Below are 27,632 nucleotides of genomic sequence, written 5' to 3' on the forward strand. Positions count from 1 at the left end.
AGCTCAGTGAAGGAAGTGGTCATGAAATATGAGAAGCAAAGAACATGGATCTACCTAAAAAAAAAAAAAAAAAAAAAGTAGCCAAGTGGACAAGTGGATAAGAGGCATTAAAAAGCACAGTGTTGATAACCACTAGCTTTTCTTGGACACACATTTTTTGGAAACTGCCCAGAAGCTCTGAACTCTCACTACATGATTTCAGAATAAAACAAGGCTGTTTAAACACCTTAAATTTCTTTAATGATGTAATTTAGAAGAAGAAACTAAAAAATGTATTCAATCTAACACTAGCATATAGCAAACATACTAAACAAGACTGTTAATGTACATTTTTAAAAAATGCTATTGCTTTTCAAATCAGGCCACCACTGGTTGAACTGCTTTCACCTCCAAATGGCTACGAACGTGCAGCTTGAAACTTGTAGATTTCTTTCCTAAAGGCACGTGGGTAATTACAGTCATCTGTAATGTTCACAGCTATTTTGCCCGAAGCAAATGTTTGCAAAATGAGTACGCACTGAGTTTGATTCCTTGCTGATAGGCCCGGATTAAAAACCAAAACTAAACAAAAAAAACAAACCAAAAAAAAACAAAAAAAAAAAACCCCAAAACAAAACAGAATCTTGGTTAAAATTACTGAACAACAAAAAACAACCCAATAAATAGCATGTTGGATACGTGTACTTTATTCATATCTCATATATCTTTGTTTACATTTATACAAAAATACAGAATACAGTAGAGTTTTCACCCAGAATACCAACCGGGCAATAATTACATTTGCTTTTTGGCACCCAGACTTATTTCCTGCCTAGAGCCATTTGATTCACCCTCTGAAGTAAGATGGATTGGATCACTCAAGCCCGAAAGCACTGTTCAGGATGCAGCTCTGCTCACTCTCAGACCACATAACAGCCCACATAAGAACAGTATTTAAGGGCAGTCACGCTCTTGACTAATGCATGAAACTGCTTGGTTTCTGGCTTCCATGCATCAGACATGCACATTGTTTGTGGCTCTTGCATAGACAGGAAAATGGGAGACCATGTTCTTTTTATTTTTTACTTTTTTTTTTTTTTGTTGTTCACAGCTTAGACCTGTTGCAGCTCATGATATTCATTGACTATGTATAAAAAGCAACTTTTGACATAGTATACCTTGTTTGTTAGTTGTTTTGTGGTTAGACTAGCCTGTGTCTCTGTCAAAATACTGGGCACTGCACATAATAGTCTTCATGTAGAGAAGCAAACCCTAAAGGTGATTGAAGAGAAAGTTTCAGGTCTAAACTGCCGTAGATAATATGTTCCAATATTGTTCAAAAATGCATTTTTGAATGGACATAATTGGGTAAAAGCTTTAAAATAACAGTACTTTACTACACCACTAATTTCAGATATTCCTGCTAAAAGTACTGTTGCTGTGGACTATAGGAACACCAATGTGGTATACATTTTCTAACATAGACTCAGCTCTAAACTGCCATAGAGAATATGGCACCAGTAATATTTTGCCATTAATATAGTGTTCTTCAAAGATGCATTTTGGAATGAATAAAATTATCTTGCAGTTCAACACAACAAACAATACTTTACCACACCAAAGAATTCCAGTTATTGATGCTGAAAAGTACTGTTGCTCTGAACTATATGAACACCAATGTGGTATACTTTTTTTTTCAAACACAGATTCAGTTTAACACAATACACTCTCATCTCCTATAACAAATAATTCCCAACATACAGTCCCAAATACACATGAAACAAGCAGAGTTACCAGCTGAACCGTTTCCTAAAGGTTACAAAGGCTAAAATGTAACATGTGGACAGAAATGTCACCACCGCTGCAGATTGTTCTGCCAGTAGAGTTTTCATATATTGAAGCACTGCTTTTCTGAAAAAATTGTCTTCCAAATCATAACCGGGCACAGGTCAAGCCAGTTAAACTGCTATGGTTTTGAGTTTATTTAAAAAAAAAAAAAAAAAAAAAAAGGAGCGAGAGAGAGTTTGGGGATCATATCTGTTGGTTGCTGTGGTGAGCGTATTCTGCCCTGTAATGATCTCTTTCTGCTACCACACAGAAACATAGACAGGCTTTTGACATTTACAAACGGAGTCAATCACACTAATCAAACAAGGCACAAAACCAAGAATGGACATGGTACAATGTAAGACCACAAACATGATAGAAATACTCAAACTACGTACAGAAACAGATGTTTGTGTCCTGCCACTTCTGTCAGAGTCAGCTAGTAGCAGCAGGGCAGCCTGATGGGAAAGGTCACAGCCAACGTGCCCTGTTGACACACCTACCTCTTTAGTGATTGTCATTAATAATCCTTAATTAATGTCTTCTCCCCAAAGAGTTCATGATGCAGCAGGTTCTGATGGCGATTTTCAGGAGCCAGAGGATCCAGTGGGGGAGTGGTACAGAGGCTTCTGTCTGCCAAAATCTCACAGTCTTTTTCAAAAGCATGGGGTTGATTAAAGCAGTCTTACAAGAAAGGCAAGCTTATCCATACTGTAGCAGGCAGCATTTAACCAGAAAAATCTCGGTCATGGCAGTTGTGCATCTGCCACTGTGAATCTGGAGAGCAGTCAAAAACAGGCCTTTCAACTCTGAGATCTCACTATGGAATTCAGCGTCATGTTTGTTTTTCATCACCTTTGGACACCAACAGGAGAAAAAGAGTAGAGCCCTGTGAAAGGAAAGAGTGGGGAGTGGGTTTTAGAAATCAGTGACAGGCACTGACAGATTCAAACAAGATTCTCTTTATTTTCAAAACTGTAAAAATTGTTTTAGTACTTTTTTTTAATGTTTAATTTAAATCTCACCAATTATGCTGAAGAACATCGAAGAGTAAAAGAATTACACTGTTTCAATGACGTTCAACTTGTTTCTGTAATGGAGCAGAAATAAAAGTATTAGACTCTATCCTACAACAACAACACATCATGCAGAGAAGCAGAAATGGCTCTTTAAGGGAGGCTGAAAGAGCTTGGCATTCAACAGCCAGTCAGACGGTGACCACACATGAGAAGATTTTAGGTTCTAGTAACCGTGCAACAGAATCGTCAAGCAGGGTCTAAGTTCAAACCCTCTGAACTTTATAAACACTCTGAGTATGCAGTATGCAGTTCTGCATTTTTTTTCTTGAGTGCTCTGAGGCGCGCGCTACCGACTCTTATGACAATGGTCAATAAGCTTGTCATCACGGTTTAACCTTACAGGGTCAGAAGCTGTTAAAAGCCAATTGCATTTCCATGCTTCATTGTATGCATGCCTTTGTTTGTAAATTTGCTTCATATGTGTAAAGTAAAAGTTAAGGCTGGGACAAAGCGATTCAAGAGTTCAGCTCTATTCAAGCAGGAGATTGTCCTGTTAAAAAAAACCAACAACTTTATAGGTCGTCCGTACAGGCAGCTTATTACGACACATGGTTAACTTTTATTGTTAGGTGACCTGACTTCCTCTGAAGTCAGATGATGTAATATAGAGAGTGACAAAGTCCACGTTAAAAGGATTTTTGTTTATTATTGTTACCGGATGACAAAGGTCTGGTACACCTGCTGCTGGTATGCTCCTATGGGTTGTATCCCTGGGTAGGGACAAATATATGGTTGTTTAGGATGGAGGATTTGTTGTCCAGCAGTCAAATTTGAAGCAGCTGAGGCCAAGACACCCTGATATTTGCTCACTAGTGTGAGTTAAGCTCCAAAAATGATGGATGCCACTTCTTTCAAAGCCCACACTTCCAGGAAAAAAAAACCTAAGCTAAAATTTAATGAAGCCTCAAGGCCAAACCTCTGAATGTCAGCCATGTTTCTGGCCATAAACAATTTACTTTTCTGATATTTCATCTTGTTGAGGTGCAGTCCATTCTGTTCCTGTGAAGAGTCCACCTGTTCCAGGATTCTGCTGAATATCCTCCTCGTTCCTCCGTGTTCGGATCTGTTTCAGGAAATCACTTTTAATACCAAAGTTCTCAGATACAGCTGAAATCACCACAACTCAGAGCAACACATTCTACACAGCATGTACAGAAATTTGAAAGGCTGTCGCCGCCCGTCATGAATTCCATAGAACAAAGTGCTATCTCACAACAATAAAATGGGCCACTAACAAAAAAATCATATCTCTTTAGCAACCTCAGAAAGTTAAACAGCTTAGCGCTGTGAGTCAAAGGTCAGCTCACCTTCCACACAAGCAGGACTACGAGGGCTAGGAGTGGAATGAACAGTAAGGAGAGAAGGCTTCGCTCCACCACCTCAGGCAGGAATCGTGCTCCTGTATTTATGACTAAAATAAAAAAATAAAAATAAAAATTATTTAATAATTTAATTAAAAATTATTAAAATATGATTTTCAGTAAAAGACAGCTGTGTCTGTTACTCATGGTCAGAAAATGTCAGGTATTGCTAGTAGTGGTAGTAGTAAGTATTGTTAGTATTGACTTCACTGTTCCTCTAACTTTTAATGTCTATATATGAATGATTATTATTAACCTTTTCAAAGAGCAATCAAACATTTGTCAACTGAAGACAAAAGACAATCAACATAAAGCAGCTGCAAATACCAGCTTGTTTGTTTATTTTATTTTAGCATTTCTTGATTTGGGTTAACACCCTGCTTTTAATGTTGCACAGTCCATTCAATCACTCACAGGTGGCAAAGAAAGAATAAAATGTGAAGCTGCCTTCAATTGTTGATTATAAACATCAAAGGCATTTGGGATGAGCCCTAAAGATGCCCTTCAGTCACGTTTTAAGACAAATGAAAATGTTCTGTTGTCTCTGAAATGCTTTTTCTACATTTACCTAGTTAAACTTTTTCATTTTAGCAGATAAACGTGAAATAAGCGTGTCATTCTGCACAGTGAGGCTCCAAACAACCGAGAGAAGTAACAATACGCAAAACACTTTTTTAAAGTGGACTTTAAAGTTGTATTAAATTACCACGTTCTTGTAATCCATCCATGCTGACAAATACCTGCCACCAGACACCCACAAAACACTACGATGAAAGATATCTTTTATCAGTTATTTTCCATTTCATGAGACCATGTGTGTGTGTGTGTGAGCCAATGGGAAGCTCACTTCAGTGTTACTGCTTTGTTAGTGCAGCCAGTTTACAGTATGGTGGGAAAAGATTATCACATTTCATTAAGCACCTACATGTTATGACTGGGTACTATAAGTTTCTGTACAACCAGTTGCAGAATGTACGTTAGAACCACATGACTGGGACGTCCAATCAGAGAAACAGATAAGGGTCTCAATAAGGCCTTTTGGCAGCAGACAAGATAAGACATGAGACATAAGATGTGATGAGGAATTTGCCCCACAGAGTGTCATTAATCAAGTGACAGTGGCTCCAGGGAATGGGCTGACTTTCTTTAGAATGTGGCTAAATAGTATAGCTGGTAAAAACTGACACTTTGACACACCAGCTGAGCTGGTTTTAGAAACCGATCACAGATCTGACACTTGTTTTCTCAGCAATAATGAGAATCACAAACTTACATTCATTGCAGCCTGTAGGACAGTCTGAGCCTTTACTGCTGGATGTGGGTGATTCTGGAGGGGGAAAAAAACAGCAACAACAACAACAACAAAAAAAAGATGGCTTGGTGAGTTGAGGGTTACGAAAGGAGACAAGCAAAAAATGAGAAGAGGGATGAAAAAGGGCGGAGTGTTACTGCCTGATGATGAAAACATTTCATTGTTAGGTCACCTCAACGCCGCCTTTTTTACCCCACCATCCACCCACACACACACGCACACACACACACACACACACACACACACACACACACACACACACACACACACACACACACACACACACACACACAAATACACACAAAGGATCCAATCCGATCACTTTGGCAAAGAAAAGCCAAGCGCTTGGGAAGATTGGAAGATTGCTCTGTAATCAACACGTATACAATCAGGTTGCGGCCCTTTTCTTCCTTTTCACATGCGCTGCCTGGGGACATCTTCCCTCAGTCCTGTGACTCAGCCATGTCTCCATGGGCTGTCTAAGCACTGAGACGGTTTGGGTTTTTATCTTGCAACGTTCTTGTGTAGAAATAATGGTTCCTGGATTAAAAGCTTCTCGAAATGGCCACAAGAGATCTGTCCTAAATAGAGCCTGCTCACAATAGTCCAAAGAGGGTGGCTGTGTTTTCTAATGTTTTCCACAATAAAGCAGTTAAAACACCTAAAGAATCGCTTAACCTAAAACTTTAAAAACACGTTATTTAAGCGTACTGTCTCATTTCCAATTGCCAGCATTCCTGTGTTAGGGGTAGCTTTTTTTTTTTTTTTTAAATTCTGTTTGTCATAGTGTCCCACGTTATTTGGCATCAAAATTGAACATTTAATACTCTTTCCACAGAATCCTCTTTTATCAGATCATTATTTAATAATGTCTGAATTCCTATTACTGGACTACATGCCATTAGGCAAAAATGTTTTCACTTGATGTCTGTCTGACAGTGCTGCAGCTAAATTTAAGGAAGTGATTCCATTAGCATTTAATTCAATGCCATGTCTCAATACAACAGAGGGCGCCTGTGCTAACCCTCCAAAATCGATCATCTTGTTGACAGTGCTGCAGGCTCACTGTGACACTTGAAGCTACTGCCCCTCTGAAAAAGAAGGTATTGTAAAAGGACATGGCATTCCACAAAACTGGCAGAATCTTGCTTAGTCTGGCAAGATTTCTTAAAACGTACAGGAAAGCCCTCTGTGATGCCAGAACCGCTTCTGACTCGTCATTATTTTGGAAACCTTGTGTTTCTTTTCAGCACTGTTGCCAGGCTCACAAACAGCCATGTGTATCTCTTGATCCATGCATTACTGTAGCTCTCAGCAGTAATGACTTTATGAGCTTCTTTAATAATAAACTTCTAACTCTCCGAGACAAAATTCATCACCTCCTGCTCTCAACCGGCACCAATGTATCTTCAGACACAGCAACCTTAGAAACAATTGCTAAACCTGATATCTGCCAATCAGTTGTGTGACTTTCTATATAACAACAACTGATTTGAGGATCTTCAGTCAGTGCATCACAGCACAGAGACAGCACTGGTGAAAATTACAAATGATCTTCTAATTGCATCGGACAAAGTCCTTGTCGCTGTACTGGTCTGCGCTTAATGCTGCATTTGACACTATTGACTATCCCATCCTATTACAGAGACTGGAACATTTAATTGGCATTAAAGGAAAGACTAAGCTGGTTTAAGTCCTGTTCATCAGATCGATTTCGGTTTGTGCATGCTAACGAAGAGTCCTCCATGTACGCATAAGTTAGTCACTGAGTTCTGTGCTTGGACCAGTTTTATTCACCTTATATATGTTTCCTTTCGACATTATTAGGAAACACACCTTAAATTTTCATAGTTATGCAGATAATACCCAATTAATAATTGGGTATTATCTGCATAACAATTGGGCAATTATATTTATTTAAAATTTCTCAGAGTCTCCAAAAGTAGAACTGGAGGTTAAGCCTTCAGCTATCTTCATGTTTGGGGCCAGGAAGCAGACACCCATTCCATGTTTGTGTAAGATTAGGCTTAAAACATTCCTTCTTGATAAAGATTATCATTAGGCCTGGCTCAGGCTGAACCATTCCCTAGTTTTGCTACTATAGGCTTGAACTTCCGGGGGACTTCCCATGATGCACATACTTCTCTCTCTTCCACTCAGTCTGTACGCAATCATATCACATCATTCATATCACATCGATCATATCACATCGATCTCAAAAGACAACATTTTTTTTTCAGCTTCACTCAAGACTCTCATAGCTCCACAGTAAAGTTGGTTTTAATGTGAAAAAAAAAATTATCCAAAAAAAAAAAAAATCTTAGAAATCAAATCTAGACTGTCTGGTTGGCAGCCATTCAGGTGATCTTATCTTTCTCCTGACAGGATCATGGGTCGACTCCATTCCAAACTGATCTGAACTGTGAATCTGAGACTCGCTGATATTATCACCAAACCCTTTGCTGAACATGAGTAATGCAACCAGCTTTCCCGACTTCTATAGTTTAACCAATAACAGTTGGGAGCTCATAGTCTTTCTGGGTTGTTGATGTTCTGGGCAGTGAGATTATTATTTGTGAGGAAAAATGCAGCACTTCTATCACAAAATGGGGCTCTGGCACTTACTGACACCCTGTAGAGGCACTTTGTGAGCCAAATAAAATGTTATTGAGTCTTGACCATTCCTATGCCACATGGAGAGACAAATCCAAACTCAGAGTGTGAAATCTCAATTCCCCTTTACATCTGCAGTTAATAGTGGAACCAGCAAAAAAAAAAAGGTATCAACATGTTCTCCAAGGCTGCAGTCACCAGCAGCTCTGCAACAAAATACATTACTAAAGCCAGTAATGTAGCAGTATTGGACAGTATGGCTGCAACTGACAGCTCATTAACAATCTTTCATTAACAATCGTGAAAAACAGCGGTACTAACTCTGGTAACAAGCCCAACAAGCAGGCCACATATAAATATCATATTTAATAAATATTTACCTTTTGGATATACTGTAGTTTCTGTGTATGGTGTCGTGGGACAGGGAGGAGGATCACAGTCATCTGAATCTTCTCTATTCTGTGCAGCTATAAGGAAGTCTTTGACAAAGTCAAAGTATCGCGCTGTCTGCCACCTCTCTTCCCTGTAGTGGCACTCAAAATCGTACATGATCGGCTCCTGCAAAGACAAAAACACAGTTCAGAAAATTCAAGCAGTTAATTTCAAGCGTCTACTCGAAAGCTTTAAATTCCTTTTAAAGCTGCACTGCATGACAGATAATGTGTGAATCAGTAGTGAAATTTGTGATTAGCTGGTCAGATAAATGAAACTCATCTTGCAACAAACAAGTTAACTATGTGTGCACTGTAGTATGGGCTTAGATAATGTTAGTTGGTCACAGTATTTTCTTAGCTTCAAAAAACCACAGCCTGTATATCGCCGTAGAAGAAAAGCAGTTTTACTCATTAGTGAATGTTGTACTTGCCACATGGCTATATCAATAAGTTATTGTTTTCCCTAACAGTGATGAACCTATGGCACGACCCCCCTATGAACTTACCACAGACTCCATGTTGAGCCGCAGTTCTTGGAGCATTTGGATGAATATGCTAATATCTTTTCTGTTGGATGAAATGTTTCCAAACTTATGCGCTAAATCTTGTAAACTCTCCTCCAAGTAGAAGACATTTAATTTTACCCAACACATCCCACCCTGGAAGAAAAAGAGCAGAGGTATGGTTTAAAATGAGCAGTAGTATGTACTGTATGATAATTAAATACATCAGAATCAGAACCAGTTTTATTGGCCAAGTTTGTGCACACAAACAAGGAATTTGACTCCGGTTTTCCTTTACTTTCAGGCAGTTTAGAGACATAGTGCACTTATCAGTTATAGTACCAAAATGTCAACGAGAACACTCTCAATAAAGTTCATATACACAAAAGTCCAATAATCCTTCTGAGTCAGATGCTACTTTCACACTGAAAACTGCATTTATCAGATAGCAGGTGAAAGAAAAGGTCACCAGAGTCAGTGGTTTCTTTCTCTTATGAGAATGGATGTGTCCACATGCCAAGTTTGTGTTAGTATGACTACTTCTGAGGAGATATGCTCATTCAAAACTGAAAAGTTTTTGTTAAAAATTAGAAACTCATTGTGTGAATATGCTAAATTTCACACAAATTTGGTGTTTAGTTTTGGAGAAATGCTGGTGACAAGTCAAAGCAAGGACAGACAAAAGCCTGATAGTTACCACCCCCACGATGTCTTACCTCTTCTTTTGGAACGTAATGTACAGGAATTTTGTAATCTTTAGGAATATTTTGTCTCTGTGAAAGAAAACAGAAAACAATATATTAAAAAATACCATTCAAATCCTAAAAAGCAGCAATGCATAAAATTGACTGTGGAATTAAAAAAACTGGACACACAATGTCACACGCACACAATGTCACACCCACACAAACGCACGCACGTACACAAACGCACGCACGCACACACGCATGCACGCACACTGTAATCCAAATATAATCCGGGTTTGCTTTGCTATCTCTGTTTGTTTCTGTTTACGTCTGTTTGTTTTGGTCTTATCATTGAGTTGATTTTGGATCCAGAGTTGGTTAAATAGTGGCAGCCGTGATTCAGACCTGATATAGATGAAAATGGAGGCACAACACAGCCAGACGTCTTTCTGTCCAGACTGATAATCATCTGACTTTCAAAATGTTTCATTTTATATTGTGTTTTCTTGCTTTTGTGTCTATTCTGTGCCAATATATAGTAAAGAAACCACACAGATCCACGTTGTACTTTGCAGATTAAATATATTGTCTCTGATGCACATGCACATTTACTATATAGCTGAATGTTTTAGTCTGTGAAGTGAAATGTATTTTAAGGTTAAAGGTTTAAGCTAAAAGTGTTTTAATTAAAATCAAAAGACAGTGTTGTCCTTACCAAAACAGAGAGTCTAGAGATGTCATCTGTCACTGGGTTGACGTCAAATTTACTTGAATGTACCCCAAGCGTGATGAACAGCAGTAAATGGACACAGACGCGTATCCAAATCTGCAGATTAAAAAAAGACAAAAAAAAAAGATATTTGGACAATTAGTCAAATCTTCTTCATATTATTCTTCTTCATATAAAAATGACATATGAAATAAGAGCATATTTCAATATATAAACAATCATAGACACATTGTAACCAGCATTACAACAAGGAGGAGGCGTTAGAGTTCCTCTGCAAACAACAAAATAGAAGATTATAGAAAGAACAGAAGATTGTGCAGGTGACTGCTGAACTCAAAGGACCTAAAGTCATCAGTGTTGAACCCTCTAACAGCTATCAGCCTTCCAAAAGCACTGAAGCCATGAACTGACGAGCTGACGTCAGTTTTGCTGCTGACGATCTGATAATCTGTTACAACAGATGAGCAAAAGGTAAAAGTGTTGGACATCTCGTAAGTCATCAATTATGCTTTAGCCTCTGCATGTCATGAACCACATCTGTACAGTATTGTGTATGAGGGATTTTAAGTTGTTCAGCAAAGCAAAACTTGAGGTTTTTGCTAAATAATGAATATATTTTTCAAAAATTAAAGGAAAGGATGTGATGTTATTTGCAGTGATTCTACAGCTGATTAGAGATGCAGCTGGTAATAAGACAAAGTTAAGTAGAGTACTATGTTCACTGGCTCATTGCTTCTGAATAAGTATTCACACGGTTGCACAGGGTCACTTGAATTGTTAGTATTGTCATGGCTGTGGACAGACCCTTGGATCCAGTTTATGTCTGTCCCACGACTCTTATGTCTGTGTAAAAGTCTATTTGGACTTGTTGGAACCAATTAGAGGAAAAGTCTATATAGTAAAAACATGTACAGAATCCGTAATTACTTTTTACCCTCAAGGCTGACCTCTGAAATTCTTTTGAGCTGGAAGCAACTAAATATATGGGTCTTTAAATACATGTTTGTGGTCTTTTTAAGGCCACTGATGGCACAAGAAAAGAGATGCCACTGTTCCAAGAGAGAAACTTTAGACTCCGGTAATGCTGACATGAACCAATGGAAGTTTTGAATGTACCAGTTAAGGGGCAATAGACCTTTCTGGCAGGAACCATTTTGACTTGTCACAGCAGATAAAGCAATCACATTAGAATTACATTAGAAATGACCTTTGTCCTATTCAAAAGTAATTATTAGTAATTGATAAATAAAGTACTCCGGGGTCGGTTTTTGACCAGGTGTAATTACATTGCTATGCATCTAAGGACCACTAGGGAAAGACACACTGTGTAAATGAGAAAAATACCAATCAGATAAACAAGAGTGAAAGAATGAATCAATTTCCATACAAATGTGACAACTGCCTCGGAACAGCCATTAATGATAGGTAGTCTTCCACCACGCAACACTATTCGTGAGTTGAATAAAGGCTCTTTTAATAAAGATAATGGAAGCTTTTCTGAAAATGACAAACTATCAGCTTTCAATTTAACTGGTCAGGCCCACATTTTTCAGACCACATGTGAGTTGTCTTCAGGTGCTGCCATGACGCTGCCTATGAGACAACTTTTAGAGCAGCGAGGAAGGTAATCCTCAACCATCACGCTGGAAGAGTTGATGCTGTTGTAACATGAACGAAAGTCATTCAGAGGTATCAAATATCATAACATGAGTTTACGCTGGGTGAAGCTGAGACGCAATTATTTCTGACAGCTGACTTTAATTAAAAAAAAAAAAAAAAGATATAATATCTTGATCTGTCAAGATCTGCATGCTTTGTAATCTGATATGTTTTGTTCCATCACCGAATTGAAACAGCGTAAAGAAACTGTCAGACTGTCAACAGTTTCATGCTATTCCACTGATACAGATACACACACACACACACACAGGCATAAGGCATCTTTAAGACGCACTTGGTTTCCTTGGTGCTGTGGAAAGTTCTTTCCCATGGTGGCATCGCAGGTCCATAATCTGACTCTCTCTTTAGGTTTTTTACTCCCTAATGGATTTTTATTGGCTTGAGTACACATTAAGAGTTGTCACTCATTTGGCTGATGTCCTATGTCTTTTCTGTGCCAGTATGACTAAATTATGCAATGGCCCCGCAATGCTCATCTTAATGGAGATTAGGGCCAGCCGGAGCCCAACCCCAAACAATTCAGCAGCCTTGAAAGTGACCCTCCTCTTTGGCGAATAAAGCTTTTGAGCGTTTCATAAATGGGCCTCAGTGGGAGGGATAAAAAGATCATAGCGAGCTGAGCCATGTCTAATCCTCAGGCACTTCAAACCAGTACAACAGGATTTTGTTCTATAGTTTATTTAAGCATGGGTTTGATGACCGTGCTTGCTGTTTAGCAGCGACTTGTTCTCATTCACAGTTACACACATTCATACTTATGCCATCTACATTTTCCCTGCCAGTTTGGCAATTCAGATCAGTCATCTAAAATCTTCAAGGCAGACTCTGCCACCCACGTTCCTCCTGTTACTATATATTTGTCAAACAGAGCCACAACAGGAAGAGAATCGAACAATGATCCATCAACAGCAGGAAAGGCCAAAGGAAAAGCACCATGTAAAGGGCAGATGGGATGTAATTCAATTCTGTCTTGCTTCTACTGCTAACCAAAACGAATTGTCTTTAAATGGCAGACAGAGATGATAAGCAAGCAAAAGAGATGAGCAAATGTGTGGGACATCTTGTAGTTCATACGTTACGCCTCAGCCTCTCCATGTCACATTTGGACGGGATAATAACAATGACTGAAAACGGAGATGCCCCAGACACAACTACATTTTTAAATTTTAAGAAAATGATGCACAAAATGCAAATGTCAAATAATAGATCAACAATAGGATCTCTGTCTTCTCCAAAAACTGTGGAATAATTTGAGCTAAAACAAATGTTACTTAAGAACTTCACCTTTTAACTAGCAAAAGACCAAAGTCACAAACAATCTCAAGTGATATACTAAATGAGAACTGATAATTCCAGGCGATATTAAAGCCCTGCACATCAGTGTTCCATACCTATACCTTTATGATACTAAAGCACATTGACCTGCTTTTGTCTAGTCTGAGCTGGCATGTAGTGGCCAGGCTGCCTCCTCACTGCTGCAGCTGGAACTAACTGTGCTATGTCAAAATGAGTTGCATACGGAAGCTTGTTACTGATATACAGAAGTCTTAAGGACAAAATTAATCCATGTGGTTTTTCCATGTGACCCGACCTGATTCTCAGGCACACATATCTACTAGCCCTGGGAGCCAAAAGTGCTATGGAGTCAACAATGGCAGGTAAAAGACTGGAATACTGGAATGTTTAAAACAAGACAAACAAACCAGGAAGGCAACGCTACAAGAGCTTGGCAGGCAGAATCAGAGTCACGTCCGCAGGCAAACAGTCAGGACCAGGAAGCAGGCAGGTATGCAAACAAGGACAATCTGACAACTGGTGTGTGGAAAATATATACAGAGTGGAATGTTTAGGTAACTGGGAACAGGTGTGCACAGGGGCGGAGCAGCCAGAAGGTGGGAAACCGGGCATAGGGGAGTGGCTGGGTCTGAAATGACATGAGAGTTAGTGACAATGAAAACACAGAACTGGCAGAAACACCAGATAGGATGTGAGAACCACGACAGCTTCAAGCTGCAACAAAAGACCAGCGCTGATTGTTTACATTTATTTCATAGCTTCAATGACACTTTTGCTGTATGTTCTTTCAATGAAGAGAAATTCACTCAACACTTTCTCCGAAACTGCCCTGTTTTACTGCAAAGTTTGTTTAAAGGATGATTCAGGGAGTAAAGTAGGTGGTGGCCACTAACACTTCATGTCAAACAAACATCAGACTGTAAATGAAATGATAATCCTCCCCGATGGGCTGGGAAACCATACCATAATTAAATCAGTGACAAAATGAAAAAAAAAACAAAAACAAATGCTAAATTGGTTTTGGACAGAATCCCATGCAGAAGGGGAACTCTCATCTTGAAACACAGCCCCAACCAACTGGGAGGAGCTGCTGCTCAGAAGCCTGTGAGGACTGCCACTCCCAGATTCACTTAAACTGTGTGCTTTCTCTGCTATTAAACACTTGGCTCCAAATCATCAAACATTCTTCATCAACTAATTTCAGTTTGAAGACAAACATTCAACAAGAAAACAAAAAGTCCTGCTGACTCAGCCCCTCCTTGCAAACCTTTGGCAATCACAGTATTGATTTATCTAGACCGCTCGTGTTTCTTCTACTGTGTAAAACACTACGTTTTTCATGCTGTCATCTGCAACACCATTGATTGGTTTTGTAGTGAAGTCTGCCGCTGTTAAGTTGCTCTTGACACTTCTGCTGATTCATATTTATTTACTTATTTAATATTTAACATGAGATCAGACTGAAACTGAAGCAAATTGTGGAGGCAGCGTGACTGCATAGACAGTCAGGGGAAAGACACAAGTGAGTCGGAGACTCGCTCAGGACAGCGAGAACTGAGGCAAAGATGTAACAGCCCAAACAGCCGTTACAACTTGAGTGAAAAGTTAGCACTCATCCCGAAGAGGTGTGAACTTTCAGGGAAGGAGGGAAAATGTGAGAAGCCTGGATGAAAAACTCACATTAGTTGACTTGCTGTTAAGTTCTGAAATGTGTGCAAGTCACTAACATACACACACTCCTCACACATGGCCAGTGGGTTAGCCAGCTACAGCTAACATCTGTTGGTGCACTGGATGTTTGTTGCAAACAAACTTTATATTAACAAGAGGAAAAAATTTTACCCCAAATTCAGTCTGAGCATACCTTTACACTATCCAACCAAGTTCTTACTGTGAAGCTACAGACTGAGTGCAGACGTATTCACAGAGGTAAACACGTGCTAACTCAAGTTAGTTTGTTTTATAATTGGATTATATTTAAATATATTTAAATATAATATAAAATTGTTGAACTTTGCACATAATGAATCACTTCACAAATAATTTTCCTAAAATGTCCAAGCAAATTCAACAAGACGGACAATGGCAACCCAATTCATAATAATATCAACTGTATCAGAAATTGCAGGGGGAAACAAGACAAGGGGTGAAGCAACAAGTTATGACAACATACTTTAAACAAAGCTTCCTTTCTTACTGTATCTACACAAAAAAAAAAAAAAAAAATCAGGCAACTGAAAAACACCAGAGAGCCTTTGTTCCATATCAATTAACAACCTGCAGAACATATGCAAGCTTTTGGTGAATATATATTTGTCAGGGACATTTGGAACATCTGACTGGATACTGAAGACTTAAATGTTGTTGCATGGTTTGGCTGAAAAGGCTCTGTGGAGCTTACAGACCTTTTCAATTATTTGTGATGTTGTAAAAACCTGTTTTACAGGCTTTCAAAATTGTTTTGGCTGTTAAAACATGTCTCCAATCAAATTCATCACACCAGACACTGATTCCACTTGTGAAAGTCATGCTCTGTAAGAAGCTGTAGAAACAATTTGAGATGACTACCTCATGCAAAAATTCTAACTGCATGAAGAATCCCTTAAATCGTCATTTAATGGGTGGTTTGTTTCCAGATATCAATCCGAGGCTTGGTATTGATAACAAAAACAATGTGTTCTTAGCTAACATACAAATGGAATGCTTAATGAGGTTAAACAATCTTAACCTTATGCTTCCAACATTATCACAATATTGTGTGTTACTGTCCACAGAAGCACATGCAACATCAACAACTTAACACTAAGTGCAAAAGTGAACTGTAATTCCGATCTTATCGTAAACTCTCTTAAATAGATGGGAAAACATCTTGGTTAAATAACGCCCATGCAAAAACAAACAGATCTTGTGTCTACAAGTTCCAAAAATTCTCATGAACTCCCAACACAGATTTTGGGCCAAACATATCAAAAAACAACAGGCTTCAGTGAGAAAAGGGAGATGACTTCAACTCACTCATCTGAATGTTTCCCTGACACTTTCTGAGTGACCTTGTGCACAAGCTGCACTGACAGGGAATGAAATTATTTTTCATGCTGAATACATCGGAAAACAATGTCTGTTTCCGAAATACAGCAAGTCGACCACTTTTATTCTGTCAGCAGCAGAACCAGCTGATATCAGACCAAAAGAGTTGAACAGTCAGGTGCAGCCCTCCAAACTAAAGCCCTCTTGTCCGTCATTGTCAGGTGCATTACGGTTCTCGAGGCCTGCAAGCCTGCTCTCCCTCATCATATTGATGCTGAGGCTGATTACCCCCATCTCATTTTTCACCACCACTTTGAACCCAAGGCATCATTAGCTGAACAGGCTCTCCAGACCGCCAGCCTCGTGGCCCTCTTAACCACGTAATCTCATAAAAGCGGAACACAGGACCTTGCATGACAGTAGCCCGCCATAGCAACATGCAGCCTGTTTAGTCAGAGAGATGGATATTTTATCCTTTTGCCTAGATCATTGTTCTAAATTTTGCCATGTGATGCAAGTTCCCATGTTTCATAATGAGGATTAAAACAGGACAGATGATAAAAGCTGTGCAAAGAAAATACCAGTCTGCTGTTCTTGTCCAGATGTTGTAGAGTTGATCCAGGCTAAGGTTTAACAAGGATATCAAATGAATATTTCATTCAGAGGGTTTTTTTTTTTTTTTTTTTTTTAGTATTTTTATTCTTTCTGTGAAGATAAAACTTTAGCATTTGGAATTTCCATGCTGTTCCCAGTCACAATCTATCCATGTGATAACTCAAATGTTTACAATATTTGTTCTTTATGACACTGTTCACATCACTTTCTGCTTCATGCTGTTTACTGATTTAAAAAAAAAAAAAAAAAATCATGTTTCTCTCCCACACCACACTGTACTCACCAGTCACCAGTATTGACCTTAGTCACATTTGCATGTCAATATTTAACATCTCAGTGAATAAACTGCACACAAAAGAGCCTCCAATATTCAGGAAGGTTTTGCCACATAAAAACCATAAAGATAAGACTATAAAGACACCTGCCGAAGTGTTTCTTATCATTCAGACTCTTGCGTTGAGCTTACAATGAGTCAAACATTACCATGGACAGGACTGCAGTTATCACCAAAACCATTACCTTGAAATATAATATACCTAAAATAACAAAGCCTTGACATAAAAACTCGATGGGCACTAGATTTTCAAGCGACTTGAGCTCACTTATCTCATGTGTAAATCAAATTAGTATCTAACATTTAGTCTGCTGCTGCTGCATCTGTCTGCTGAGGTGCACTTACAGCAGCTGACACTAACAGCATAGACTTCAAGGTAATAGAGAGGAGCCAGGCAATTATGCTGACATGCATAGAAGCAAACCGATTGTGCAAAAGCTTAAGAGACACTTGTCTAACAAGTCTGGCATGGTTCTTGTTAGTAAAACTGTCACACTTTTTAGTATGATCTCTGGATCAACACGGTTATTACTGCCTATTAGAAATACATAACACAGAGTAAGTGATGCGTTACGATGCTTTCATTTATAAATAGAGAAGTGAAAGCTTCACAAGAAGTGTCTCAACATTAACAGCAATGCGCGATGAGACAACAGCCACCATTTAGCTGGTTCTAAGGGTTTTGGGAAATATTCCCTACAGTTCATCTTGATAGCCAAATAAAGAAACACCGAGCAGTTTTTTTCCTCTCCAGATTCCAACTCTGATACCTAAACTCTAGGTACTGATTTACTGATACATTTAGTGAACAGTGGCTCAGGTCCATAAAGCGTCCCAGTAGTCACCCACGCCAGTGAGCCAGCAAGTACAAAACAGGACCCTGAAACTAGCTCACTTAAATGAAATGCAGTCATCTTTAATGTTATCACTTATACCTGTGCTTCTTCTGCTATGACAAGCCAAAATGTCTGCTGTGAAAAAGAGGGATGGGATTCGAGAACCGGTTTTAAATTGTCCAAACCACAGCAATTGTTGTGCATCGCAAAACTACAATATAAAACTCATGAGTCTACGCTGCTGGAAACTTGTGACAAGAAGGAGTCACTCAGAGATAATGAAACAGTTGTGCTGATGGTGAAAATATGTGGAGGCCTACATTTTGTCCGTACAGAAAACTGATCAGGAATCGTTGAGCCAGTCGATAAAGGTGTGAAGGTGCAGGTGTGAAGAAATTACCAACAGCTGACAGAGGCTTAGACTCTGTGGACTAAGATCACATAAACCACCTAATAGCGTGAGTGCTCACAACAACAAGCAAGCCGGCATGTAGCTACAGCTAACAATAAATTTTAAGCCAGGCACTGTGAACACCCGAAAAATGGCTCATCAAATACTTTGTTTTTCTGTGTTTATGACTAAGTATATGTTGCAGAGAAAAACAGGAAACAAACAAACCTTTGCAAATGTCTGATGAGACCAGACCTCACCATGGTTTCGGTAGAAATTAGAGAACGCCCGCTGTGCTAAACAAGGGGTTTGAAAGATTAGTGCATACCAAATGTTGTGGCCTTTTAACCAAATTTTCTCAAAGTGTCAGTGAGCTGGAGAGGATTAGAGGTTTTAATGTTGAAAACACAAATAAAAATGAAGCTGAAGAAACAATGGGAAAAAAAAGAGGAAAAACAATCCAGGGAACATACACAAGATTCCTATTTCAAACTTGGAGCAAGTAAGTGAGATCTTGTTATCTCGCATTTCCTGAGAAGAATTTCTCCAGACGAGTGTTGTTTGAGCAGTGGTTTAATTAGATTATTGTCTGTGAGACTTGTCCAAAAGACAGTCCAAAAGTGCAATCAAACAGTTGCAGTTGTTACGTCAAGTTACTGGATGGACATTTGCTTGTTTTTGCTGTGAAAATGTGTTGTCTTCTGCTTGCTGCAGCTCAGGGTCCACACTTAAAACTGAAAAGAGGACGCGTTGGCCTGAACTACTGATACTTTGATGGCAATCAGGTTGTCTCAGTGGTGTCCAGCAGGAAATCTAATCTTGCTACTCAGAGCAACTTTGAAAAGGGGGAGGATGAAGATAAAATGCACTTGATGACTGGGCCTCTGTTGTTTTCCTTGGAAAGGAAAAGCACTATTTTATTATCCCCTTACAGTCCTCTTACACTGTAGCTACATCACTTACTACATCAACAAATAGCTGCAAAGACGGATCTAGTTAATATGCACTAACTCCAGGAGGGGAATTTGGCTTGGATAACAAGGAAGAAAGTTGAGTTGTGCAAATGGTTTTTACCAGATTTTCTTACTGACACAGTGTCTCCCCCACAGCTCTGCAGCATGTATATCTTGTCTTACTCCTGAAACTTTAAATTACTTTTGCATAAAAGGTACTGAACTGTAAAAAAAAAAAAGAAAAGTGTTTTGATCCTGTGATTCATCCCCAGATATGCATGAGGAAGAGATGGAAATATTCTGCAGTTCATGTGTGCTATGGTCCTCAACACCTTTTTGGTAAAGACAGTATCCATAGAAAAGTAGAGTACTGAAACCTAAACCATGGAGTAAAGCTGACACTGAATGCTTGCTAAAGTTTACACTCCACTTCATTTCGAGGTTCCCCTTCATTCATAGAAAAACACATTCCTAAAAGTAATGTATCGAAAAAACTATTGTGTTATCATAACATAACGGTCCTTGCAGCCGTGAGGAACCATTTCAGTTGACTGCACAACACGTTGAATATTGCTTAAAGTAATGTAGTGAAGGCAAAACCTGTGTGCACCTAAGTTATATTTCTTGAACAGCAGAGATAGCTAACACAGTTTCTAATTTTTGAATCAAGTAGCCTTTGTGGCATCTCACCCTAGCGTGAGGAAGAACGGGTCATGTGGAAACTGCAGTTTCCGAGCAAACAGATGGACTAATTGGAATGAAAATTCTGCGAACATTGTTCATGTCAGACTCATCTAAATGCCCCCCAGCACTGACTGCTCAGTCAGACGTACACTAGGATCACCCAGTGGAGAAGAATGTTCACTTAGGATGAGTTTGTGCTAGTTAAAATATCCAGAGGTCCCATATGCATAAGGGACCTTGGGCTGTTGATAATTATGTGAGTTTAAGGCAACAAGCCAGTCACACAGACCTGAGGTATTTAAAAGAGCCTGAATACACACATAAAACACAACCACAGGATCCTAATTAAATCACAGTGCTTCAGATGGCCTCGTTTTACCCAGATGATGAGTATTCACTTATTCTGTGACAGCACACTGCTGCTGCAAAGAACTGAAACCACTCCCGCTCAACCCCCTACTCCCTTTTTACACAAGAAACAATACACAACCCACAACCCCATATCAGAGTGATAAATCATATAACTAAATTTAACATCACTCAAAATGTGGTTCAATGTTTTCAGATGCTCTCAAGACAGAGAGTTGAAAAAGGAAAGAGGTTCATTATAAAAGAGCCCTGTGAGGCCACGGCTGGTTCACACTACGCACTGTCGTCTCTTGGCCAAAGCAGAAACCACAAGAATACAACATTTTCACATTCTGTTTGAAGCCACTTGAGAATACTGCATGGGAGAATATTTAAATGAACCCTTGATGCACCTGCTGAAGTGGTTGCTAGATTTCTAACATTAGTGGCTGGAGTCTCTGCACTTTCAGTGGGTCAATCAAATTCCCTTAGGAAAGAGGAGAAACATAAAATATAGAGATCAGGTAAGTGCAATGAAATGGACCTCAGAAAGATTTTAATCATGAAATATAAGCGAGAAAAGCTGAAGTAAATTGTTGTTTTCTCTACATCAGTAAGCTGTGGAAAATGTGAGGAATCAAAATCAAAAATTCCTCCCCAAAATCAGCTCAGAATTAAGGAGAGTCTGTGCTGGCTGATTATTTCTACCACGAATCGCTTAATGGTTTAATCTAGAGAAGGAGCTGCAAATAGCCATTACAATATCCCAGATCCCACAGTGACCATAAGACCTTGGGTCCAAAACCAAAAGATATTTAATTTACAATGACATAAAACAGAGGAAAGCAGGAAATCCCATTTGAGAAGCTGGAACCAGAAATGTTTTTTTTCTTGATAAATCCCATTTGTCCACAGGTGGAGAGTAAATCCTCAACAGGAGGGTCATATGTGACGTTATAAATGTTATAATGTAGCACATGATGAGGCGAACAGGGAATGATTCGACACAATCTTGGACTTCAGAGGAGAGAGAATGATTATTTACCATGTTAAGTGACTCTGACAAATGTATGACTGCGGCTTCTGTTTCACACTCCCTGCCAACCCACAGAACAGACCCATCAGCCTGGCTCTGGTCGTGTACCGCATCCATGTGACAGTGACTTCCCCACTAATGTTCTCATTCACATGACACCCACTCACTTTTTGTACAGAGACAAGCCCGAACCCAGGTCTAATAAATCTTTGAACTGATCCAACCGGTCATTTCAAGCCCGCACATCAGGTTTGAAAGGCTTGTAGGAGTTTTGAACTGACAGACCTCAGCGTGTGGTGATTAACAGTTTCGAGATCTTCACCTCATCTGACGCCTTTTAATGGGAAGACTACATGAGTTCTCAGTCGCCACAGAAATAAACCGCAGCTAAGCACCAGTAGGCGTATCTGCAGATTTCCTGCTAAATATGCTCAGCCCCCCCCAAAAAACAGACAGGGATAAGGTTAGACTGGACACGTAGTCCAGTGACAGCAGACTGGCTGTTCTCTGAATCTGAGACAGAGCACTAAATGTCCTGTTACTGTAGAAATAAGACATCAAACGCTCAGACACGAGGCCAGGGCTGTGAAGAAAATCCTGCTGTTGCTTTTATGGATTCTGCATGCTTCACAGTTCTGAAAAAGGTGGGGGGGGGGGGGGGGGTTTCCACAAGGGTAAAGCCAATATTTTATACTGCGACTGATTAAAGGATTTAGAACAAATTATGGTACTTTCTTCAAGATACAATAGGTAAACATGAGTTTGCAAACCGTATCATGTATGACTTGTATCTTGTGATGAAATTCAGCTAAACTGTGAAGGCTTTGTCATCTACAACATCGCTGTTGGCTATTTCCCTTCTTCAGTAGACACAAGACCTTCAAAAAATTTTTGGGATTCTTGTTGATGAAAATCTCTGCTGTTAGAAGTATGATTTTAGTATTTGGTCAAGATCTAAAACTTGTGTGATTGTGAACTTCAACCCCTCAACAATATTCCAGTATATTACAAGCAAACATGAAACCACTTCATTTATACTCAAAGACTATCAAGTATTCAAAGTCTGATGTCCCAGAATGCATGAAAACAAATCGCATAACCAAACCAAAGTAATTTTAGTTTTACCAATAACATGTGACCCTGGAGATCAATGTGACTGAACCTCTTCTACCCACGCAACCTTTGGTGAGTCATCACACAATCATCACATGTTTCCATAATGCAAACAAGCATTGTTCAAGCCAACAGAACTTCAACTGAAAGTCTAAATTACAGGATTTCCAAAGGTTTTAAACACTGGTCATAAAACCAGTTACCGGCTCTAATGAATTGGCTGAATTACAGAGAAATGTGCATAAACTTATATACAGTACATCTCTGGCATTTTACTTAATGTTGCAGCCATAATAAAAACATCTCAGATATGAAAGAGGATTATTGGGCACACATTAAGATTCAAGCAGGTAAGCGATGGTTATCATTTAACACAAAGTAATTAAAGTGTGGAAAGATGTGCAGTGAGACATGAGCTGTGATTAAAACATGAGTCACAGGGTCTGTTTGAAATGCAGCACTGACAAATGAGAATTAATTACTGATACGAGCTGTCAATATATCTGCTGACAATAAGAGAACATTAGTAACTGTCAGTGTCCCGGGGAATTTTACTGGCTCTGCGCTTGGCCCCGGTGCGGTAACATAAATCTCCTCTGGGAGCTGATGTTCACAGATTTGACAAAAAGAAATAAACTGGATGGGTGCAAAGTAAACTCAACAGTGTTTTCATGTGGTTTTTAAGTTTGAGGATCCGCTTCAAATGAACTAATTATTTTATTCAAAGCAGCAACACGACTCTTGCCCTGCACTGAGTGAGCGGACACAGCACAGCACTGTAGCCCTGATTTAATGTTTTGCATTTCCGTTCATGCTGTCAGTGTAATCTCATTATTAAACTCTTAAAACAAACCATTAACTTGACACTTGGTGAGCAGTTTGAAGTCTTTATTAGATGTGCTCTTCATAATCAAATTTGACATTACTAATTCATTCAGCTGTGATTACTGGAGAGTGTAATTCTGATGCATCAACACCATCCTCACCACAACGCCTACTTCCTGTATGCTTCCCAGAACATGTGACATTATAAATCTAATGATGCAGAGCAGTCTGTCATTCCTTTTCACGCTTTGCCTCCACCTACCTGCACATTTCAAAACCTCAGACAGTGAATATTTCTAGGAGGTCAATAAAATGAAGATCTAGTTCGCTCAGGAGATTCTGATATTGGAGGCCCTCAGGTCAGAAGCCACAGTAATACAGCACAAGCAATCTGAGCCGCCATTATGTGAGTAGTCAGCCCGTGGATTTACAGCCTGTGTTAGAGCTCATCAGTTGAGGAAATTAACTCTCAAATGTCAATCAGCTTATCAGTCTCTATATGTTGAATTACTGCTACTGAATTAGCAGTGAGTAAATCTAAATTACTTTCACGTATCTGTGTCTCTGTTCAGATGGGACACGAGGAGGACCACTACATGTGATGTCTCTCTAAACCTCCCATAGATCCAGGCTACCGGTTTCTCCGAAACTGTGCAGGCATCAGAAAACTAGCGCTCCCTACTGGTGTCAAATGTTCTGTGGAAGTGTGACTTTCTAAACATGCTCTCCCACTTTCTCTCTCACACTCACTGCCATACATAGACCTCGTGTGCCATTTCTTGTCTAGAAACTCTTGACTCTGTTTTTACACTCTGCTGAACAATCAAGTTTAGACCATTAGAGCAGACTTTTAATTCCTGGTTTGAACCTATTATGAACACTGAGATAACCCAATCATCATTTCACTGCAAATGTACAGTTTTACTCTCTAAGCCTTAGTGGATATATGTGAGGGCTAAATAAGGAATCCTTGAAGAAAACTTTTCTTTTTTTTTTTTTACTCTTTTTTTTTCTTTTTTACAAAAAATTCCAAACAGCTACCATAAAAACTGGAACAAATACTTTACATATTTCCTATACGTGATTTCGTGACTGTGGAAAGCACTAGAATCTGTAGCAAGGGCAGTAAATAAAAGATGAAAGGTGTGTGTTAATGCAGCCAGGAACACATTAAAAAAGCATAAAGGAAACTCTGCTCAGAATATGATTAACAGCAGCAGAGATGCAGAAATGCCCAGCCTTCCTCCAGGAAACTTCAAAGACTTATTCCCAGATGCATGAGCACTCACACATTTGCACCCTGCTTTATCAATATTAACATATTTCATCTCCTTTTTACATATATTTCTGATACAACGATTAAAAGGAGCTTAAGTTGCCAAGCAGAGTGAGACAGAGATTAGCCAAAACCCTGATATGCGCAGGGTTCAGTTAAACAACCTGGGGGATGTAATGCAGGTTAAACCTGCCTAAATTTAGTTTGCACACCTTCTTATGCGCGCGACGCACACATAACACACGTTAAATCTACGGAAAGCAGTTTTCACATCGCTTACTTCGTCAAATGGAGCCGTGTGCAGGGTTTCTGAATGAGGATAAAAACCGTTTTCGATTAAAATACATTTAAAAAGGGGTTTCTGTTTAATGGTGGTTAGTTGCTTTAAGATGATCACCTGCTGGTGGAGATGGAGGACCATTGCAGCTGCTGGGATGCAGAAATGCGCGTAATTTCTTTGACTTCACGTCCTAAAATAATAAGATTCTTCAAACTAAAAAGGACCCTTTAGTCTTTAATTTGCTCATTTTTGGCTCAGCCATGTCACAGGATACAGATTATGGTTCCCGGGCTCGTAGATTCAGAGCCTAAACTGGCCCTGCGGCGCTCTTGAAACAGCCTACGTTCGCTCTCAATGCAAAGCAGGCTGATGAATAACCTGAAGGGCTGCCTGAACCGGTGGGCAGGCGGCGGATGAAAGGCCAGATAAAGTCTCTGGGTGGATAATTATCAGTTTCAGGACACAGGCAGACAAAGACACACTAAATAAAAAGAAACACGTCCAGAAAAGCAAGAGACTGACACCCTGACCTCACATTCTACCTGATTAACAACAGCACAATTTACCTGCTAATAATCTGTGCCAGCCTGGACAGGTGGATAGATTGTGGTTTATATATCAAACAGAATAAATGATCAGTTGCACGCTCAGAGAAGCAACCAGGTGCTTTTACAATATTTAGAAATCGACAAACAAACAAAACAAACAAACAAACAAAAAAACTGTGAATTCACCTCTTCGGCTTTACGAACGTGTGTGCAAAGAAATTGTGCTCTACTATACAGTGAGCTCAATCAGCCAGGTCACAAACATTTAAGGAATAAAAATGACAGAAGTGACAGTTACGCAAGGCGTAAACCGTCCTAAGAAGTGCACACACTTAAGTGCCAGACTGACGCCGTTAATATAAACATATTGATCGCGAAGGCATCGGGAGCCTGTTCTTCCAACGAAATAAAGACGACGTGGATGTGGGACAAGCTGCCTAAACTCTGGACAGGTGGAGCATTTCGGAAATATATCCAGTTAATAATTAGCCTGCAAATCCTTTTTTGTTCCTTTAAAAAGAACATTAAAAACGTAAGATTAAAAGAAACGCGCCAAAGGCTGTCTGGTTAAGTTTGACTGGGAGCAGGAACGTGTCCCGCTGCCCTGCGTCACGCCACAACTCAAAAACTGTTCATTTCCTCGAGTGAAAACAAACCAAAGACAATCACTTACTTTTGACTTCTTCATATGGAACGACAGGAGTAAATCCAGTGTGTGCGAAAGCCTATTTTATTTTACTTCTACGGGGAGGAAAGGGGTTGTCATCATCTTGTGTGCACATATCCAATGCCTAAGTCAGTAGTATCCAAGTAGAGGAGAAAAAAAGCCCCAGAAACAAGAAAAACTGCAAATAATTGGAAATCAAACTTTCAACCTTAGCAGCCTGTAGGCTAATGACTTGTGGCATCAAGCCCATCTATCTACAACATAGATCCAGACACTGAGGGCTCGAAGCGGCGGAGAGGGACAGCGCGCAGAGGGAGGGAGTTAAGCCTTTATAATGATGCGTAAAAAGCAAAGAGCCGCCCTCTGACGAGGCGCAGTATGAAGCGGTTCACTCCAAAACCACTACTACTAATATAAAAAGACCAGACATGAAAACTGGCTGCTCAATAGTGAGTTTATTGCCCACTAAATGCCGGTTTTACTAGGATGTATGCCATTTATACCCATAGTTAAAGATTGGGTCCATGTTTACTATTCTTTTATGGCGAGAGTCAATGATAATAGTAATAACCAGAATAAACTAAAACATAAAATAAGTTATCTTTTCATGGTATAATAGGGAAAAAATAAAGAGGCAGACATGCTTTAGGCATTATTTTTTGTTTTTGTTTTTTAAAGTAAAATGATCTCTGTCTGCCTCTCACATACACTACACACAGCACAGATGCATAACTAAGCCCAGTTAGAGCGGTGCTCTCATCATTGTTTAAAGAACAGAGAATAGAGTGTGTCTTTTTAGAACATTATTGTTAGATTATAAAGGAACAATGGGTTTTTCTTGGGTTTTCCCCAACAAACTGTAAAAGATCAGTCCATTGTGATCTACAACTAAAATAATTAGAAATTAAAGCATCAAACCTTGTGTGGCATGACTGGTATCAGTCAGTTTGTAGAGCTGCTTCTTTCATACAAACATGACTTTTGAATAAAGCCAAGATAGATTTAAACGTTTCAACAATGAAAGTTAATGTTATTTAACCTCATCTTAACCTATGTTTAATAAAGTATACTTATCTCATCTGTCTTGTTTATTATTGTCCAAAACTCTTTGCACACTACAACAGCCTCCATGGAATGTTTCAAAGCTTATGAATTAAGACTCTGCAACGCAGCCCAAAGCTCTAAAAACTAGTAGTTGA

General features: G+C 39.3%; 1 protein-coding gene across 1 annotated transcript; it reads right to left on the reverse strand.

Annotated features, from left to right (window-relative positions):
• Positions 1-1,009: 1,009 nt before the first annotated feature.
• On the reverse strand, positions 1,010-26,732 carry kitlga (kit ligand a). Its single transcript, XM_041038293.1, has 10 exons — positions 26,440-26,732; positions 10,510-10,620; positions 9,825-9,881; positions 9,112-9,264; positions 8,552-8,729; positions 5,520-5,573; positions 4,193-4,296; positions 3,842-3,948; positions 2,832-2,896; positions 1,010-2,695 (listed from the first exon to the last, which is right to left on the reverse strand). Exons 1-9 carry the CDS (start codon positions 26,452-26,454, stop codon positions 2,866-2,868), a joined length of 810 nt encoding a protein of 269 aa, XP_040894227.1. The 5' UTR covers positions 26,455-26,732; the 3' UTR covers positions 1,010-2,695; positions 2,832-2,865.
• Positions 26,733-27,632: the final 900 nt, after the last annotated feature.

The sequence above is a fragment of the Toxotes jaculatrix genome, chromosome 5 (assembly GCF_017976425.1).
Source record: "Toxotes jaculatrix isolate fToxJac2 chromosome 5, fToxJac2.pri, whole genome shotgun sequence".
Taxonomy (NCBI): Eukaryota; Metazoa; Chordata; class Actinopteri; family Toxotidae; genus Toxotes; species Toxotes jaculatrix.